This window comes from Pieris napi, chromosome 11 (assembly GCF_905475465.1).
Source record: "Pieris napi chromosome 11, ilPieNapi1.2, whole genome shotgun sequence".
NCBI lineage: Eukaryota > Metazoa > Arthropoda > Insecta > Lepidoptera > Pieridae > Pieris > Pieris napi.
Genome location: NC_062244.1, coordinates 2,496,156 through 2,514,934, shown reverse-complemented (window position 1 = coordinate 2,514,934; position 18,779 = coordinate 2,496,156). Strand labels below are relative to the sequence as shown.

At 34.0% G+C, this 18,779-nt stretch overlaps 1 protein-coding gene across 1 annotated transcript; it reads right to left on the bottom strand.

Annotated features, from left to right (window-relative positions):
* Positions 1-1,901: 1,901 nt before the first annotated feature.
* Positions 1,902-18,653, bottom strand: LOC125053871 (lysosomal acid glucosylceramidase-like). Its single transcript, XM_047655464.1, has 13 exons — positions 18,524-18,653; positions 16,545-16,675; positions 15,777-15,828; positions 13,720-13,858; positions 12,543-12,699; positions 11,293-11,453; positions 10,450-10,582; positions 8,722-8,835; positions 6,683-6,830; positions 5,576-5,646; positions 4,269-4,513; positions 2,734-2,823; positions 1,902-2,043 (listed from the first exon to the last, which is right to left on the bottom strand). The coding sequence occupies exons 1-13, from the start codon at positions 18,588-18,590 to the stop codon at positions 1,941-1,943; spliced, it is 1,611 nt and encodes a 536-aa protein (XP_047511420.1). The 5' UTR covers positions 18,591-18,653; the 3' UTR covers positions 1,902-1,940.
* Between the last annotated feature and the right edge of the window lie 126 nt (positions 18,654-18,779).

Here is an 18,779-nt window from a genome sequence, read left to right as displayed (position 1 = left end):
TTGATTGTTACATTCACTAACAAATTTTTTCGAATTGAACTGGAAATACAACCCGATATTAACGTATTTGAAGGCATTGAAGATTTTATTTATTTATTCATAAAATAATTCATACACTATCCTTACAGTACCTACTGAACTAATACTATATTCCCAAAATAAGTATAATCATGTATATAATAAATACATAAGAAACACAGTATCGTTACTGTTAACTCACTCTGCGAACATATAAAGATATCGATAGTTTCGGAGACATTCAGTAGGCAACGTCTTTGTTAATGGTTGTGATCTGAGCAACAGACTGGTTCCGGCCCTTGGTATCGCAGACAACCTTGGCCTTCGCCGTCACACATATCCCCTATGTACAAAGAACCCGAGTTCTCGGAGAACACTACAAGTAACAAACTCATGAAGGAGAACACATTCTAAGCCTTAGAAGACGCAACAACATAGCCTAGAACTGATACAAAATAAAGAACGATGGCGACCTACAATATATATGTTTTTTTCTCACAATGGTTGCCTGGATAAGATCACTCGAAAGCGGTAAGTCCGCAAGTTGCCCTCCTTTTTATTTAATTATGTCAAATGTATTATATTTGTGTACACGCAACGAAGTGTTTACAAAATAATTTTTTTCATCAAAAATATATTATATTTTTGATGATAAAGTTACAATATGGGTTTAGTAAATTTGACTAAAAGCTATTTTAAAAATCAAATCAAATTATATTTTATCACCAAATTTCAAATCCTTAGACATCTTTACCATAGTTTCGTCAAGTAGACGTATACAATACGATAATTTGAACAGATCGATATTTTCACACACTTTGTGTGCTTTGTTATTCTATACTCGTACAATTATTTTACGTACGTACTTTTTAATTTGATATATTTATGTCGCAGCCAACTAGCTTAGTTAGCCGTTCAATCAACAGCCTAGTCTCTTTACTAAACAGCGCCGTTCGCTGCGTATTGGCTGCAACATATACATTAATTTACCTTCTTATCTCAGTAAGAAATGTCTTTTCATTTACGTAAGTAAATATATCTTTTTAAGAAAATGTCACAAGGGTTTAACCAGCCGTTAGCTCTACTATAGGGTAGTAGCAAGTGTTCAAAGTAATAATAAACTCTTTACCTAAGGAACTTAAGGAAATTTACCTTATAAGGTCGATTTTTCAGTTAATTAAATTTAATTCAATAGTCTGACGTAGTCTGTATACTCAGAATCGTGTAAATTATTACGCGTGAAGTGAATTGAATTGTGAAGACAAGTTTTTATTAATTTTTGATAAAGTCTTGACTAACCGATGTACACGCCAAATAATAAGTGTATGGCAATAACGAAACTTTTTTTAAAATTAATAAGGTCATAAATGTGAAAACCGTAAGACCTCCTCTGGCCAAATCACAGCTTGAATCCTTCTGGGCATGCCTTACACGATGTTTTTAATAATACGCTTTGAGAAATACGTTCCCACATTTCTGCAATGACTTTAGCTAGGGAGCTAAAACCGTAATGTTTTTTGGAGCAGGTTGCACTGACTTTACTCGTCTCTTCAGAATATTCTAGACACGCTCAATTAGATTGGTGTCTAGGACTTTTAAGCTATTCTAGCCAATCTAAACGACGGATCACAATTTCTGGCATACGCTTTCACGTCGCCGGCGAACATTTGACTTTGACAGATCAGACAATTAATTTTCGTTTCATTATCTAAAATCGACCTTAGAACATAAATTTCCTTAGATGCCCGTTTTTTTTACAAAAAGGTTTATAATATAAATATAAGGTACATGTTCTGTAAAATAATTATATGAAAAAATTTTGGCGTAATATTGATGTTAGGTTCTTGTCAAGCAATGACATTGAGTTACTGAAAAAAATCACATAAGTTTTGACTAAGATTTTATTTGATAGATATACAACTTCAAAAAGAGTAGGGGAATTCCACTGAAACAATGGAATTAGCTTCCAAAAACACCGTCACTTGTTTCGATCCAAACATAATAGCGGCATTCTGTGCTTCATCACTGAAAAAAAATTAAAACTTCTTGTATGCTGTATCATAAAAATATAAAAACAAAAATGTTGTCTAGAATATATATATAAATTTTGGGGTGAAAACCCCTTATCACTAAGAGGTTTGAAAGATAGTAGCCGATTCTCAGACTTACAGTGAATGCATAAAAAAATTCATAAGTCGGTCGAACCGTTTCGGAGGAGTATGGGAACGAACACTGTGACACGAGAATTTTATATAATATAGGTACTAACAGACCGGCCAAGCGTTGCTGTGGCTAAGGTTTCTATTATATGACATACGTAGTAGTAAACTATTCAAGAACACCGGTCATGGCGACCACCATGCTTTTTTGGTGGTTATGCCAGTAAATTGTAGCTTATGTGAAACGTTGGTACTTTCAACACAGCGCCATCTGTTAGCTGTTACTATCAAATAATAAACAAATATTTTGAAATAAAATAATATTTCGGGTATAAATTGAGATGTAAGCTATCCTATCTTTTAAGTTAGATCAAACTACACACGGTGTGCAAATTTTCTTGAAATCGGTTCAGTAGTTTAGGAGTCCATAGCGGACAAACAACGTGACACGTAATTTATATATATTAAGATAGAGATAAATTACAAAAAAGGCTAAGTAAAAATATCATCACGAAAAGAAGTTTCCGCGGGCAGCTAGTTTAATTAAAATACTTACTAGTTTGCAATGACAACAACAATTGTATTTCTGGTAGTCACAAACGCTACATGGTCGTAGATGTATTTTCTTGGTGGAGACGAATCATATCTAAAAATATCATACATTATAATATGAGCCATCATAAATGGTTTTGTGTACATATTTATTATTAGATTCTGGCTAATGAAAGAAGATAATTGAATTATTTGAAAACTCTCGGATGGCAACACAGAATGTCATTGAATTTCTTAGGTTAGTATGATTTATTGTCTTAATACTTCATGCAATTACTATTATATAATAGCCTAAACTTTGTTTTATTGATTTTTTGGATTCTGATTTTGATTATTCCGAATAAAGCTGTTGTGTTTTATAATTAATATAGTTTTAGTTTTCCATGCAATGCTAGTATTAAGTATCAATAGTAAAAGACTAAATACGTATAGTATTTAATTTCATAGAAATACAGTTACTATCAATGTAAAAAATAATAAAATAAAATCAAGTATCAAGTAAGTTTAATCCACAAAATATACCAAACTTTTAGGGATACCATACTATTTTTTTTGAATTTGCCGCGCTTTTTCGTTATCTTCTTTCATTAGCCAGACTCTATAAATTAATACTTTCTGATACGGTAAAGAAATATCGTGACAAAACCATGGCATGTGTCACGAAAACGGTGATCTTATAAAGGGACTTATAAAGAAATATGATCAAACAGACAAAAAATGACTGATTTCCTGATTTAATAACCTGTATGCAGCAGTTATTAAATGGGCAACTACAAATTGTCTCTGGAATATAATTCCGGGGCCCACTAATCCCACACAAAATTTGTATAGACCAAATGACATTATACGTTAATGACAGCTTACGCTCGGTCACATGACAATTTTCCAACCGTTTGCTTTGCAATTAGATGCCGCAAACTATGTTTGTTACAGGCTACTGAATGCATTTGAATTTCAATGCAATATTTTTTGTAAATTAGACTTGCAGTTTCAATGCATTTGCGGCAAGTAAAATTGGAGGTATTTTTTAAAATTCTGATATAATCACAAAACTTCAGAACAGTAATGCGATGTGTTTTGGGTTTCGAACCCCACCTATAGACTTTTCTTCCATAGACATATTTAATAATTGCTCATATGGGTAAGGAAAACATTGTTACGCAACCAGCACACCTTAGACACGAAAAGTCCACGTCGTGTATCAGACTATATAGGGTTGCCAAAAAGTCGTGGATCAAACACAAATAGATGAGGTCATCAGCTGCAAAAAATTGTTCTACTAGAAAGATATTAGAGCGATTCATGGCCATGTGTAATACCTTTTCAGAATCCGTATTAAATGCGTCGAAATATGTATATGTGATCCATGCCATGTATATATATATATGTGATCACCTATTGAGAAAAAAAATATTACTAAACAGATACATAATTGTGAGGCCTTTGGTTTCAATGCCTACTCCTAAAAGAAATTCTGACTTAAATTCTGCGCCTGAAGTGCTAGCTACTATACCTTTTGTAATACATTCTGTAACTTACATGTTCTTTTCATCAGGCGTATAATTAATAGGACTCTGGCGGACAGATTTTATTCTTTGAGACCAGCGAGGTATAAGTTTCGAAAAATGTCCTAAAACATAGAACTTGGGCTGCTTGTAAAACTCCCCACTAGTGGAATTTATTATGATTGCTGCATCAACAAAGTTTTTCGCCCAGTTTGGCCCACCATCAGGATCCAATGCCAGGTTCCAGTCTATAAAACCTACGTAGTTGGTGGCTAGATTCTGGAATAGAAAATCTATATTTAGTCTATATTAAAGCAAATCAGTGGCGCTACAACCTTTTTGTGTACTCAGATTTCTTCATCTGTTTTATTATCATTTGTCAATGTAATAGGTAAGTAGGTGATCAGCCTCCGCTGCCTGACACACGCCATCGACTTTTTGGGTCTAAGGCAAGTCGGTTTCCTCACGATGTTTTCCTTTACGACGACCTCAAGGATGAGAGTCGCACACTGATGACACAAGGCCAACAGTGTTCTTTCGTCAATATTAAAGTGGAATTTTCTTGGGTTTGATTGTTCCAAGCCCACGCTCATCTTTTTACTATCAAACCTTATAATTAATTTCAAAATTCCTTTTATAATATTTTAAAGAAGAATACTAGTTATTTTTCTCAAACATGCCTGGCAGAGTTACATACTTAAGAAACAATTAACAATATTGTATCGATAAACTCATTTGTTACTTTTATATTAAGTAGTTATTCGATTTTATTTTTTTTGTTTGTATTTTTCACGTCTGGTTTGCCTGGAAGAAACTGCTTTTAGCAGTCAATCTCCCAATTTTCATAGTAACGTTTTGTGTAATATAACTAAACTGTATTATTATTACCGAGTTTCGTACAAACGTCGCGATACTTCAAGAACTCGGTATTAAGCTACCGTCTGTTTTCAACAGTACAATCTCGCATCCTTACATTCTTCGGTCACGTATCTCGGCGTGGTGATCAGTCCATAGAACGCCTTGTCGTCCAGGGGAAGGTTGAAGGCACTAGACCGCGCGGAAGGTCACCTACGTGTTGGACTGACCAAATTAAGTCTGCCGTAGGAGACTCTCTCAATCAGTGCAGCAGGATGACCACTAATAGGCAACGATGGCAAAACGTCGTGAAGCGCATCACATCTGCCCCTAATATTACAACTACTTCTTAGCGGTCACGACCGCTCTGTCAAGAGTGCACCGGATAGGAAGAAGATTATTATTACTTAATATAAGTTTATTACTATTTAATATAACTAATTTTGAAATATATTCGTAGAAATTGAAATTCTCTCAAACACTCACTTCAAGAATTGTTTCGGCATACACCTCTCCCTCGCCCCAATCTCCTAGTGGTACTGTGCTATCGGAGCCCGCTGCAATTAAAAATTTTACACACTATAGAAATAAATAAATAAAAAGGCATTTCCTTTTTGTACAAGATCATAATATATATAGATAAGCCATTTAATTCAAAAAATATTTTGGTAATAAAATTAATTTTAGGAATAATGTAAAATTCGAAACAGATACGTAATAATGTAATTAAAACAAAATACCACTTCTCACGTTATATTATTTCATTTATAAATGGTATCAAAGCTGATTGAGAAGTAAAGGCATAATTTGAAATGTATATCCATTTCTATATACATATATCTATATTATAGATATTATTATTATTGTTATCTATTTGTTTATAGAACACACGAACACACGTAAACGGGCAGGAGGCTCATTTGATGTAAAGTGATAGCGGCCCCCATAGACACTCAGTGCCAGAGGGCTCGCGAGTGCGTTGCCGGCCTTTGAAGAATAGGTACGCTTTTTTCTTGAAGGACCCTAAGACGAATTGGTTCGAAAATACTTCAGTGGGCAGTTGGTTAGCAATATAGAAAACAAAACTATTTTGAAGATTTGGTTAGATTCAAAGTCACATGATCAACCACTGTTGTATTCAATCTGAATACTGTATTATAAAATTAAGACCTGTAATATACAGTGTAAACTCTTTATAATAATTTCAATGGACCGAGTATTTTTATTCGTTATAGTTTTCGTTATTCAGAGGGAAGAATTAATGTATGGGTATTAGGTTGAAACAAATAAAAGTAACTCATTTTTACGTTATAGAGAATGTTTCGTTACAACGAATGACGTTATAAATAGCTTGCACTGTATTTATGAACTACTCATGGCATTAGTTACTAAGGAAATTTTATAAAGTAATCTAAAAAAAATCGTGAAGAAATCCGTATGTCTCAAATCCAAAAATCGGCGTCACATGTCGGACCTGATCAACTATTTGTCTATGAAATAGAATCAAATAAACGGATGCCAACTGAGGCCAATACCTATGTAGAGTTGAAAGGCCACTGGATTATTATTATTACTATATTATACGAAACTTACTAGTGCAAAATTCAGTTCCCAGAACGAATTTGTCAGGAAAATTCTTCATGTTCATATCTATAATACTCGCCGGCGTATAAGGATCGAAGTAAGAGTGTATTGCGAAACCATCAACGTAATTTGAAATTTCTTTGTCTTTTGCTACTATCTACAAAACAAAAAATTATTATCCATATAGGGGAAGGTGGGGACCCTTCGTACGGTTTTCACATTTTATTTTTTTATTTTTTTCTTTTTCCATGAATCTATCACCTGATAGCTTAAATTTATAGTCTAACTATCTGAGATTCAAATAAAAAAATGACAAATGATTTCATCCGATGTTTCCACCATAATTATGATTTAAACTAAATCTGGAATACGTACGAATCTGCCCCATCAACGGGGCACCTTCGTACAGTGTCGGAGGTACCTTCTTACGCTGTGGGGTAGTTCAAAATTCATTTATCAGCAATGAAATTAAACACAAAAATAAAGATTTAACTTCTATTAAACAAAAATAAAATACTTTTCTTATGTAAAACAAAATTTAATTAGTTAGGTATCTTAAATTTAGAATTACATTTTATACTCTTTGGTGTGGATTAGAACTTCTTATTTTCGGTTGTGGCAGTATAAATTCGTAGTTTTCCTGGCCGTCATCGTCATTTTGTTTGTTTTATTACTTCTTACAGAATGCGAATAGGGTCGAAATGCCTCTGGTGTCAAAACTGACTTCGAAGGAACTACTATTTGAATTCGTTCAAATGTGCCCCATCTAGTGCTGTCCGAATGTACCCCACTAACTGAATAACAACAAAATATAACTTATTTTAATATTATTAGCAAAACGTCATAAATTAAGTATTGGAGACGTATCTTAAGTATATTTTGCTAGTTACTGATAGAATACTCTACACGAAAACTTATTTTATCTACGGTAACAAGAGATAAAAACATAGGTCAAAAAATTACTTACCGAGCGCGAAAACACGTCCATGCCTGTAACTTCACTCTCATCGGTGCGAATTTCACGAAACTTCGTTGATGTATAGTTGGTACCTCGACTCATACAAAACTCATACATACAAAAGCAAGACTGTACTTTGTTATGTTCAAGTTTTATTTTGACTGTATGAATGTGCCCCGCGTACGTAGGGTAACGATCTTCCCCTATAATCTTACTAATATTATAAACGCGAATTTGTAAGTATGGATGGATGCTTGTTACTCTTTCACGTAAAAACTACTGAATGGTTTGTAATGAAACTTTACAATAATATTGTACATTAAAATAACACATAGGCTACAATTTGTAAAGATATTGTGTGAATTGTCCAAAATTTCAAGAAAGTAGAAAAAATCTACCATCTGCGAGCTATTCTGGCGTGCGCTGCCAAAACCGCTAGAGTTACGCATATGTAATGTATGATAGAAATGTTTATTTTAAATAGTCAATATTTTAAGTTTTTACGCGACGCTAATATAAGCTACTCGATAACTAATCCTGCGCAGACGAAGTCGCGGGCACCAGCTAGTTCACCATATAATTAAGCTCCCAGAGCACATACGATTAGCCTCTCTTCCATTCTTTAGAGCTCTTCTATATAAAGCTCTTAGCTCTAACACCGAACTATATCCATTCCTTCTGTTTAAGCGTAATATATATAGGGAATCGTGATTTTTGTGAAGGTACACTCCCACAGGGACCAAACTTTTTAAATGTCTTTTTATTAATATTTTTTTTTAAAACTGTTATTAATATAATATTAATATTTGATTGTTATGATTACTAATAAGCAATTGTAAATATAATTTTTTTATGTTTTTAATTGATTTTATTTTCGTTATGTAATTATGTAGACTTAAATCTGTAATTTTATTCTAATTTTAAATATAGTTATGCAATTCTTGCAACCCTTAGTATTTTTTTTTCTTTTTCATTACTAGGGTTGCCTGGAAGAAATCGCTAGCACGCGATGCCTCCTTAATTTATGTTATCTGAATGCCGTAATGTAATGCACCAAAGCTTTTATAAATAAATAATGTATATTATTTACCACAAAATTCCATACAGGAAGCAAATAGCGCTGGTCGTCCATAGCTAGGATATTTATTTTTTTTCCATTACAGTTACGCATCGTTGGGCCAAAGTTGTTTTTCAACCATTTTTTCTGAAAAGAAAATAACAGGCGGTATTTAAGAATTCTGTTTTTAAGAAAACTATGTTAAATAACCAATACGAACATATCCTATTCTTAAAATATTTAAATAATACATGTGTTAGCTAAAAGGAGTTACTTTAATGTTAATATAAGTAATAATTTAGTTGTGTACTATTTCGTCTCTTTCTGTCAAAGTGTGTTTACGCTGTGATGGAAAGAGACAAATGAGTTTTAAAGGTTAGTGTTTGAAGTCAAGACTGGCCGTAAGAAGCATTATTAGTCAACCCTTTAAATTATATCCTATTTAAAAATAATAGCTTTTTATTTAAGAAATCAAATCATAGTGACGCACAAATTAAAGAAAGAAATCTGTAAACTATTAGGGTTTGCAATTACTTTATACATTATCTTCATAAATTCGTTACTGTATTTCACAAATTTAAAAGAGCTTTAAAATTACACATGATCCCAAAGTACTAAATTACATAATTAACTGCTGTCAAATGGCAGCACGTTTGCACGTTGCAAATGGCATAATAATTAAGTTTTCATGAAAATAAAATTGTATCAAAACTATTTTGTTAGTGAGAATAAATTTCTTTAATAATAAATCATCATAATGTTCATTGTCAGGTTTTTTTTTTATATACATGTGTCTTTATTAAGACATCATGGAACATTACAATCTAGACTAACTTAAGACTAATAAGTAATTTAAGTCTAACCTAATTTACTAATAAGGATTTATTGTCAGGTGTGAAACAAATGATAAAACTATCAATCGATTCCTAGAATTCTAATTGGTCGGCATCTCGAGTCTCATCACAAACATGTATTTCGTTTTCCGTTTTTATACCATTTTTATTAATTCCTTAGGGCTTCGTAAGATTTCTAGTTAAATAGATTAACTTTGTACACTTTTGCCAATAAAAATTCCCTTAAATTGTAAAAGCGAATGTAAAATGAAAACTTAGATTATGATATTCCTTAATTCTACGTAAGTAGGGTCTACTGCTACTGAAATAATACATTTGTGGCGGAGGCTTGTGGGGACTATAAAAAATATAAATGATCGCAGAATAGACAATATGAAAAAGTCACTTTCCATCTCGACATCACAAGAGACCGAAGAGCTGGCAGCTACCTCGGACAAAGAATTAGTCTTGCTATTCAAAGGGGTAACGCTGCCAGTATCTTCGGAACCTTGCCTAAAGGGACTCCTTTTAATAATTTTTAGTTATTATATTTTAAGTAAGTTATTTCTTTTTGTTATTAATTAATTAAATTAATGTTTAATGTGTAAGTTAAGTAAGTTTAGTTCTTGCCATTGTGCTGTTATGCAATGAATATAAAATAAGTTCAAGGGGATCTGGGAATGGTTTAGATTCACAAATCAGCCCGCCAGATGGCGCTGCAGTCGGTTCTTTCATACTTTGCTTTACTAATTGCTTGAAATATCATGCAGGACAACGTCTGACGGGTCCACTAGTAAATATATAATTTTCCGTGGCACTTTGTTACGTTTCACAAACTCACTCCGCTGGCTCTACGTCCCAATAAGTGAACCTTACGAAACTATCTGATGCCACGCGATCAAAGAATTGCGGCCAAAAAAGTATTTACCATCTGTTCAACAGACCATCCCATAGTATCTTGTGGTCCAAACCCAGCTTGCGTGAAAGTACCGTCAATTGGTTCATTTGATGTCGACATTCCCCATATGGGAACTCCAGCTTTTTCGTACAGCTTAACAAATCTGTAATACATTTCATTTTAGTCGCAAACGTGGTAAGAAACCTCAAAATTTAATACTTTTTTACGACTCGGTGCCGTAATATATTTAGAGCCAACGTCGTGGAACAGATCTCCAGCGACATAGTATGTTTATTAAATTCTGCTTAAATCAAATTATAATAATACTATATTTTATTAAAAAATCGGACATTGCAATACGTATTCAATAACTGGTTAAGTTGTTTGACTAAACAATTTAGTTTAAATCATTACTTTCACAGTTTTGAGATCAAACTATTATTGTAAAAAATATTGGTTGTTTGTAAAGTAGGTTTACGATCGAGATGTTTACGTGATAACGTCTTATTGGTGATATAAGTTTTTGGGAAGTAAGTAATTAATGAAGATAACAATTTTTTCAAATTTTAAATTACATCTATCGTTTTATTCACACTTTTGATGATAAATTTCGGGTGTAAAATGACAAGTTTACTTATTCGACTATGATATACATTTTTCTTCATACATTCACGGAATGACTGGCAGCGCTCGAGATGAGACGGGAGATCGGTCCATCTCTCTCTCGTTATACCTGCGATCGCGCTCGTGAGGTTTTGGTGTGACACAAGTTTCTGAACATGTCACCCGACTAAAACGATTTTAAAGACGTTATCACGTCAAAATACTACTATTTACGTGTTAATCTTATAACAATAATAAACTAAAACATACTCGCAATGATATTTAGCGAAAGTTTGATAAAATTCTGGCTTAAGTCTGCTTGCTTTTGATCCAGGGTCCAGTTTTTTCATCCACCTTGGTGGAGACCAGACAGCTGCTACAACCGATATCTCATCTGTAGCTACTTCCATTGCCCCTTTTATTAGAGGCAGCTGAAAAGATAGGGACAATTCTATATTTTGCTTAGTAGTTTTGAGCCTTGTGATGTTTCAGCAAGTTTTGTAAACTTATTCCACAATTATTCTTTTGCTTAGAATAAGTCGTTTCCTGTAGAAATGTTAAGGGTTATACACGACTTGCAAAGTTTCAATTAAACTAGTTGACAAGAACTTCGAGATGCTTCGTTCCATCTCAATCCTTTTTTACCGTATTGATCTCGCTATAATGTAAGTGCTCCTATTTCACAATGCCTACTGCTTGTAGACTTTATTTTTTATATTTTAAATAAATGTTTTATTTTATTTTATTTTAAGGTATAATAATTTAACTGTTCGTTACTCCACATAAGAAGGCTGTACCTGTAGGAGTATTGTTGTTATTAAAAAGCACGGCGATGGACAAACACAGACGAAATAACCTAACTCTGTCCTATCATTAAATATCACAATTGTGGTAATTTATATATTAATAAGACTGAAAAACTATATTTATAATACTACTAGCTGACCCGGCAAACGTTTGTTTTGCCATGTATATTATTTCTAGTAAAAAATTTTTTAGTTCAATAAAAATAACGATCTACAATAATAAAAAATAGGGGTTGATTGTAGAGGGGTGAAAATTAGGAGTTATATGTATTTTTGTATGTTGTATCATAAAAAAATAAAAACAACAATTTTTTTCTTAAAAATAAAGTTTTTGGGGTGGCCACCCCTTATCACTTAGGGGTTTGAAAGATAGATAGTAGCCGATTCTCAGACTTATTGAATATGGATAAAAATTTCATAAGAATCGGTCGAGCCGTTTTGGAGGAGCATCGAACCATGTGACACGAGAATTTTATATATTAGATACTATAAAAACCAGTGTCACGACAATCTTTTAGATTTCTATGTCTGTTTCGAGATTATTTGTTTTTTTCTAATAGGCAAGTAGATGGTTAGCCTTGTATGCCTGACACACGCTGTCGCTGCTTTTCTGGGTCTAACGCATGCAGTTTCACCTCACGATGTTTCCTTCACAGTACGAATAAAAAACCCATATAGATAGAAATATAAATACTGTTACTATACTAAGTGTACCTTGAACTCCGTGTCTTCTTTAGTGTAAGTAAAGTTAGTGAGTTCTTTGTCATTTTCTGGGTATTCATTGTAATAATAGGGATGAGTCGAAAAATCTGAAGACGCTACTGGCACACGGATCATTGTGTATTCTATTCCATGTTTGCTGAAGTAGGATCTGAAAAAAAATCATATGTATAATTTATAAAATTAATTTTTAAAAAAATGGCGCCTGGTAGATAGTACCGGTGACCCCTCGGATGCTTTCCTTGCTCAACGAATACTTATCGCAATACGAGCGAGGAATTGCTGCCAGCGATAGAGGTACACTGCCACAGGGACCAAACTTTTTGTTTTTTTTTTATTAATTTTTATTATCAATTTGTAGGTTAAAATTGTAAATACTGTATATTTGATTGTTATGATTAGTAATAAATAAGATTAATTTAAAAACTATCCTACGTTATTACGAATCCGCTTTTTGCTTCAAAAAACTGTAAAAAAAAAATCATATGTTTGATTTATAAAACTTAATTTAAAATTAATTAATTAAGAAAAAATGGCGCCTGGTAGATAGTACAGGTGACCCCTCGGATGCTTTCAACGAATATATATCGCAATACGATCGAAGAATTGCTGCCAGCGATAAAAGTACACTGCCACAGGGACCAAACTTTGTTATTCTCTTTTTATTCATTTTTATTATTAATATGTAGCTTAAAATTGTAAATACTGTTTATTTTATGGTTATGTTTTCTTATAAATAAGATTAATTTAAAAGCTATGCAACGTTATTAAAAATCCGCTTTCTGCTTCAAACTAAACTTAAAAAAAATCATTACAGACCAATTTTTTAATGAAAGGTAAGAAACAAGCTCGCTACATTACACTCTAAAAATAATTTTAGAGAGAACCTATGATGTTTGAGATCATATAATCCTAAAAGCCTTCGGGGCCCATGTAGATAAGTTTTTTTTAAAGGAAAAAAAATGTTGTTTTTCATTTTTTTTTTTGAAAATTATGTCTATGTTTATAACTTAACTAATGTTAGGTTACATAACTCCCGCAATGTTGACCATTTTGTCGAGTCTTCCTTAAGAAGACGCTCCTTCTTTTTTACCTTTTAATACTCAATCGAAGCGTCGATACAAATAAAAACACTAATGAGTTGTTCTCGCGTAAAATACTCTATACTAACTCTATAAATTTGTCCTGAGCGCCTTCGGGGAGTGATTTCCACTTTATACCAGCAGCATCAGTAGCTGCCCCTCCAAAGCCATGTATAGTCTGATATCTTTCATTGGGATAGAGCTGGATTACTCGGCCATAATTTCCACCTAGAATACTATATATTTTTAGCGAACAATATATTTGTAACATTATATTGTCACAGCTGCTGGAGATTTTTGAAGTGAAAATTTTTGGAATGGGTAAAAAATGTTAAACTCGCGTCAGGACACGTGACCTGATCGAAAATTCGTAAGACGGGTGGAGAGTAGATGTAGACAGCTTGGTGTGCCGTATTTAATGTAATATAAATTGTCATGTTTGTGTACGATAGCGCAATAAATAAATATTGTATTCTGCCACATAAATGATAGTACTTTTATACTGATAATTAAAGCAATGCGTGCAAAATTATTCCCTAACCATTACAAAATATCAAAAATGCACAACGTTAATATTCAAGTGTTCACTTCTGCCGGCACTCCCGGAGTGTAAACCGTCGTTTTTTTTACAGTAACAATAGTTTTTGAGATTTTTCACACAACACAGTCGAATTAGGTAGTACTTAGTTAAGTGTATTGAATATTTTTTCCTTTTGTAAATGTTTGAGCCTCTTTGTATATTATGTATCCCATCTTTGGCTATATATTAGGTCCTTACATATGAAATTGGCGTTTTGTATGGGAGGATCAAAAAGTCGAATATTTTAAATATAATATATTTAATTAATCAAGGTATGAACCATTGTTTTCTATGCACTTTTGCCATCTCACAGATCCCTCCATTGATCCCTTTACTAAAAAAAACAGTCGGACGGGAATCAATAAAACCTGTGAAGGCGATTTGGCTGCCCCATCAGAGTCACATTTTTTCCCTTGCAAGAAGTTGTCCAAATTTCGAAAAAAATGGTAATCTGTTGGAGCAAGGTCCGGGGAGTACGGAGGATGTCTTAGACATTCCAATTGAAGCTCTTCTAATTTTGTAGCCGTCTGCTGTTGTGCAGTGTGTGGTCTAGCGTTGTCGTGAAGTAGCAGTGGCGTGGAGCGATTGACCAGCCTAGGTTATTTAGCCGCTAGCTTTTCCATTATGGTTTGCAATTACTGACAATAGACATCAGCCGTAATAGTCTGGCCAGTTTTGAGAAAACTGCAATGAACAATACCGGCACTGGTCCACCTAACGCTTACAAGTAACTTTTTTAGGGTTAATTTTCGCTTGGGGCAGGATTTGGCTGGCTGGCCAGGATCCAACCATTGTGCTGAGCGCTTCCGATTATCGTAAAGAATCCATTTTTCATCACAGGTAATGATTCGGTTTAAAATACCTTCATTATTGTGCTGGTTCAGTAATGTAATGCAGCAGTCGACGCGCGTTTGCCGGTTTGCTTCAGTCAATTCGTGAGGTACCCATCTTTCAAGCTTTTTAATCTTCCCAATTTGCTTCAAGTGAATTAAAACAGTTTTATCACTAACACCGCAGCCTGCAGCTAACTCGGACGTGGTTTGCGATGGATCCGCTTCCACAATAGCCTTCAATACTTCATTATCAACTTGGGTCTCAGGCCGTCCACGGGGCTTGTTCTGCAGGTCGAAATTTCCAGAACGAAAACGTTGGAACCAAAAACGAACTGTGTTTTCTTTTGCAACATGACCGCCATACACATCATTCACCCTTCGAGTCGTTTCCGCAGCACTAGTGCCACGGCGGAACTCGTACTCGTAAATAATAATGCGCTACTTTAAGTTTTCCATTTTGTAAAATGAGTGACGCAAACAGAAAAAAACAGAAGAAAAAAATAAATGAATGACGGTCATCGAAGCACAAAAATACATGAGTAAATAGCTGTACAAATTTGAATTTGGAATTCCTTACCAAAGAGGAGATCATCGTGATTAAAGTGGCCAGTACGAAATACGCCAATTTCATATGTAAGGACCTAATATTTAGAATAATTGTTTTTTTTTATATTTTGATGTTAGCTGTAGGAATACGAAATAAAGATTTATTTTTAAAATCCAAAAAAAATACCTTCCACCGAATCAGCAATGCGCCCGATTCCTTTTAAAAATCGTGATCCAGCCTGAAACATACTCGTACATAAGAAAAATGTTAAAAAATATGGAAATGATATAATGATATTCGATCCAATGACTTTTAAAATGGGCCTTAGTATAAAAATGTGATTCGGTTTCAAAAAAATACAACACGATATTTTCTTTTCCGGCCTTTTCAATAAGGTTTGATACGAACAAAACCAATAGAGGTTGTTATTAAATTTGAGAATTTAATATAATTTTCCATTCCACGTAAAATAACATAGCGTAGACTAATAGGTAGAAAGAGCGCGACTAGACCAAGGCCGTACAATCGAACCCAGGCCGTTTTTAATTTGTTCAATACATTTAATTAATACAGATATCTAATATCTAAATAAATCAGTGGCGCTACAACTTTAGGACTGGGCCTCAGATTTCTGAATCTGTTTCATGATCATTTTTCGATCTAATAGGCAAGTAGATCAGGCTCCAGTGCCTGACACGCGCCGTCGACTGTTTGGGTCTAAGACATGTCGTTTTCCTCACGATGTTTTCCATCACCGTTCGAGCGAATTTTAAAATGCGCAACTAGAAACAAAGTCTAATTGCGCACAGTCTGGGATCGAACCTACGACCTCAGGGATGAGATTCGCACACTGAAGCCACTAGGCACTGCTCTTCTTTTTCTAGTATATATGCACAATTATTATGCATTTGGTTTTCGTTTTTTTGAGGCTGTTAAAAATGTCTAGTAAATTACCTTAGAAGTAGTGTATGTTATGTAACTATCTTCTGGGGGCGGAACTCTGTCGATTGTGTCACAGTATGTCGCATTACACACACAGACTAATCTATCTGGCTTGTCTCCTTGTCGATACGCACATGGTAGATCTGTTAAAAACATTTTGTGTCAAAGATAAACCAATTCCGATTATTTCAATGGAGTACAGATACCGGCAAACATCTTGAACCAATGTCCTTGCCTGCGCAGAAGCGATTTTTAGGTATCGCTGGGTGGTGGCGGCGGGCGGTGATGCGCGGCGGCGGGAGAGTGACGTGTCGATCGCGTGATTGGTAAATCAGTTGACGTTTGTGTCCCAGATGCGCAAACTTTCCCCCACTCCCTTGTTAAATGCTCAAGAAGTTTGCCGGTATCTGTATTCGTAATAAGAAGGCAAAAATAGCAACTACTACAATTTTAGCAGCATCAGCTACCTGATCAATATATCGTGTTAAAACTGCCAACAACTAATTCAAGCGCAAGATTCACAATCAAGACTTAGGGCAGCCTAGACTCTAGACTTCTAGAGCATCGTTTCTCAAGCGGGGGGTTGCGACCCTTGGGGGGTCGTGTTTGTTTTAAAAGGGGGTCGCAGTCTGTTGAAAAATCATAAATATACAAACTACATATACTACAAAAGATTAGTTTAATTAAAAAGTGAATAATTATAGTGTAATGTTATAAAATTAAATATTATGTATTAACTTGAACAAATAAAGTTATAGCTATATATATATACAGGGCGTCCCAAGACTGTGGGATATCGGGGGAAAGTATACTTTAAGTATCGTAGATGCGATATTTTGCTGAAACAAGACTTTATTTTATTCTGAATAGTAAGTATTACTGCTATCAATGATTTTCTAAAAAATACCTGTCTCGTCTGGGTATCGAACCGACTCAAATGTGATAAAAACACCCCTTAGTTTTTTGATACCAATCAAGAGAATGGACCAAAAATAATCAAATTAAGTAAGTGAAATCAATCATTTTAATGAAATTAAAAACATATATGAATTATTTAAAAGCTCAAAATTGGATCCCTCCCTCTTGTCTTACGCAAATAGCCAATCTATTAAACTTTCGAATCATATTATGGTGAATGATCGATATGATATGGCTCAATTCTGTTTGTGATTGTATCCTCAAAAAAATAGTAATTACATCAATAAAAGATTTATCATAAACCTTAATTATTTAATTAATGCGATATTTGATATTGTTTCTCACTTTAAAGTTTTTCTTAAAAAATAATAATTCAGTGGCGCTACAACCTCTTTAGGTCTTGGGCCTCAGATTTCTGAATCTGTTTAATGATCATTTTTAAATCTAATAGCAAGTAGGTGATCAGCCTCCTGTGCCTGACACACGCCGTCGACTTTTTGGGTCTAAGACATGTCGGTTTCCTCACGATGTTTTCCTTCACCGTTCGAGCAAATCTTAAATGTGCACATAGAAAGAAAGTCAAAAAAGGCTGCCCAATACTGGTACTCAGGTCCCCGCTGGATGGAGCGAGAACTAGGCAGAAAATGAACGGAGTAGTAGTTCATTTCCCGCTTCTCGCTCCGCCTAGTTGACCTCGTTGTCAGTAGAAGGCGAAATAAATTACTTTAAAAACTCCTTCTTAGTGAAAGGCAAAATCTATTATCATTTCAAACTCCGTTCCGCCGGTCAACTATTTCTCGCTCAACACTTACGCAGTGAAAGGCGGGCGTAATCTCACCGGATTAAAATACACTTACTGAAATGTTACTATGTATTAATGTTTTTATCTTAATAAAGAAATTTTTTTTAATATTTTAAGCTTAATATTTGATGGTATATTGTTAATTTTAGTCGCCGTTTAGCATTTTCAAAAACAAATTCATTATTACCCGATTACATTATAAAGTATCATAAAATAGTAATTAAAACAATGTTTTTAATGGAATAATTAAAGAGTTTATAAAAATAATTACCTGCTAGACAGCATATAGTTGATAACGTTAAAAAAACAATTATTCGTGAAACTGAATATATAATCATTTTGCACAATTTAGTGGATAGCTTTTCACCGGAAAACTGTAAATGTACCTTTCTGCCTGTTAGCCGCTATATTTATTCATCAATCGTGTGAATTAGGGTTCCTTAACTTGAATTGTATTTTAGACAGACATAACAGGCTAGGACCGATAAAAGTAGAGGCATTGGAGATGTTGTGTTGGAGAAGAAGTT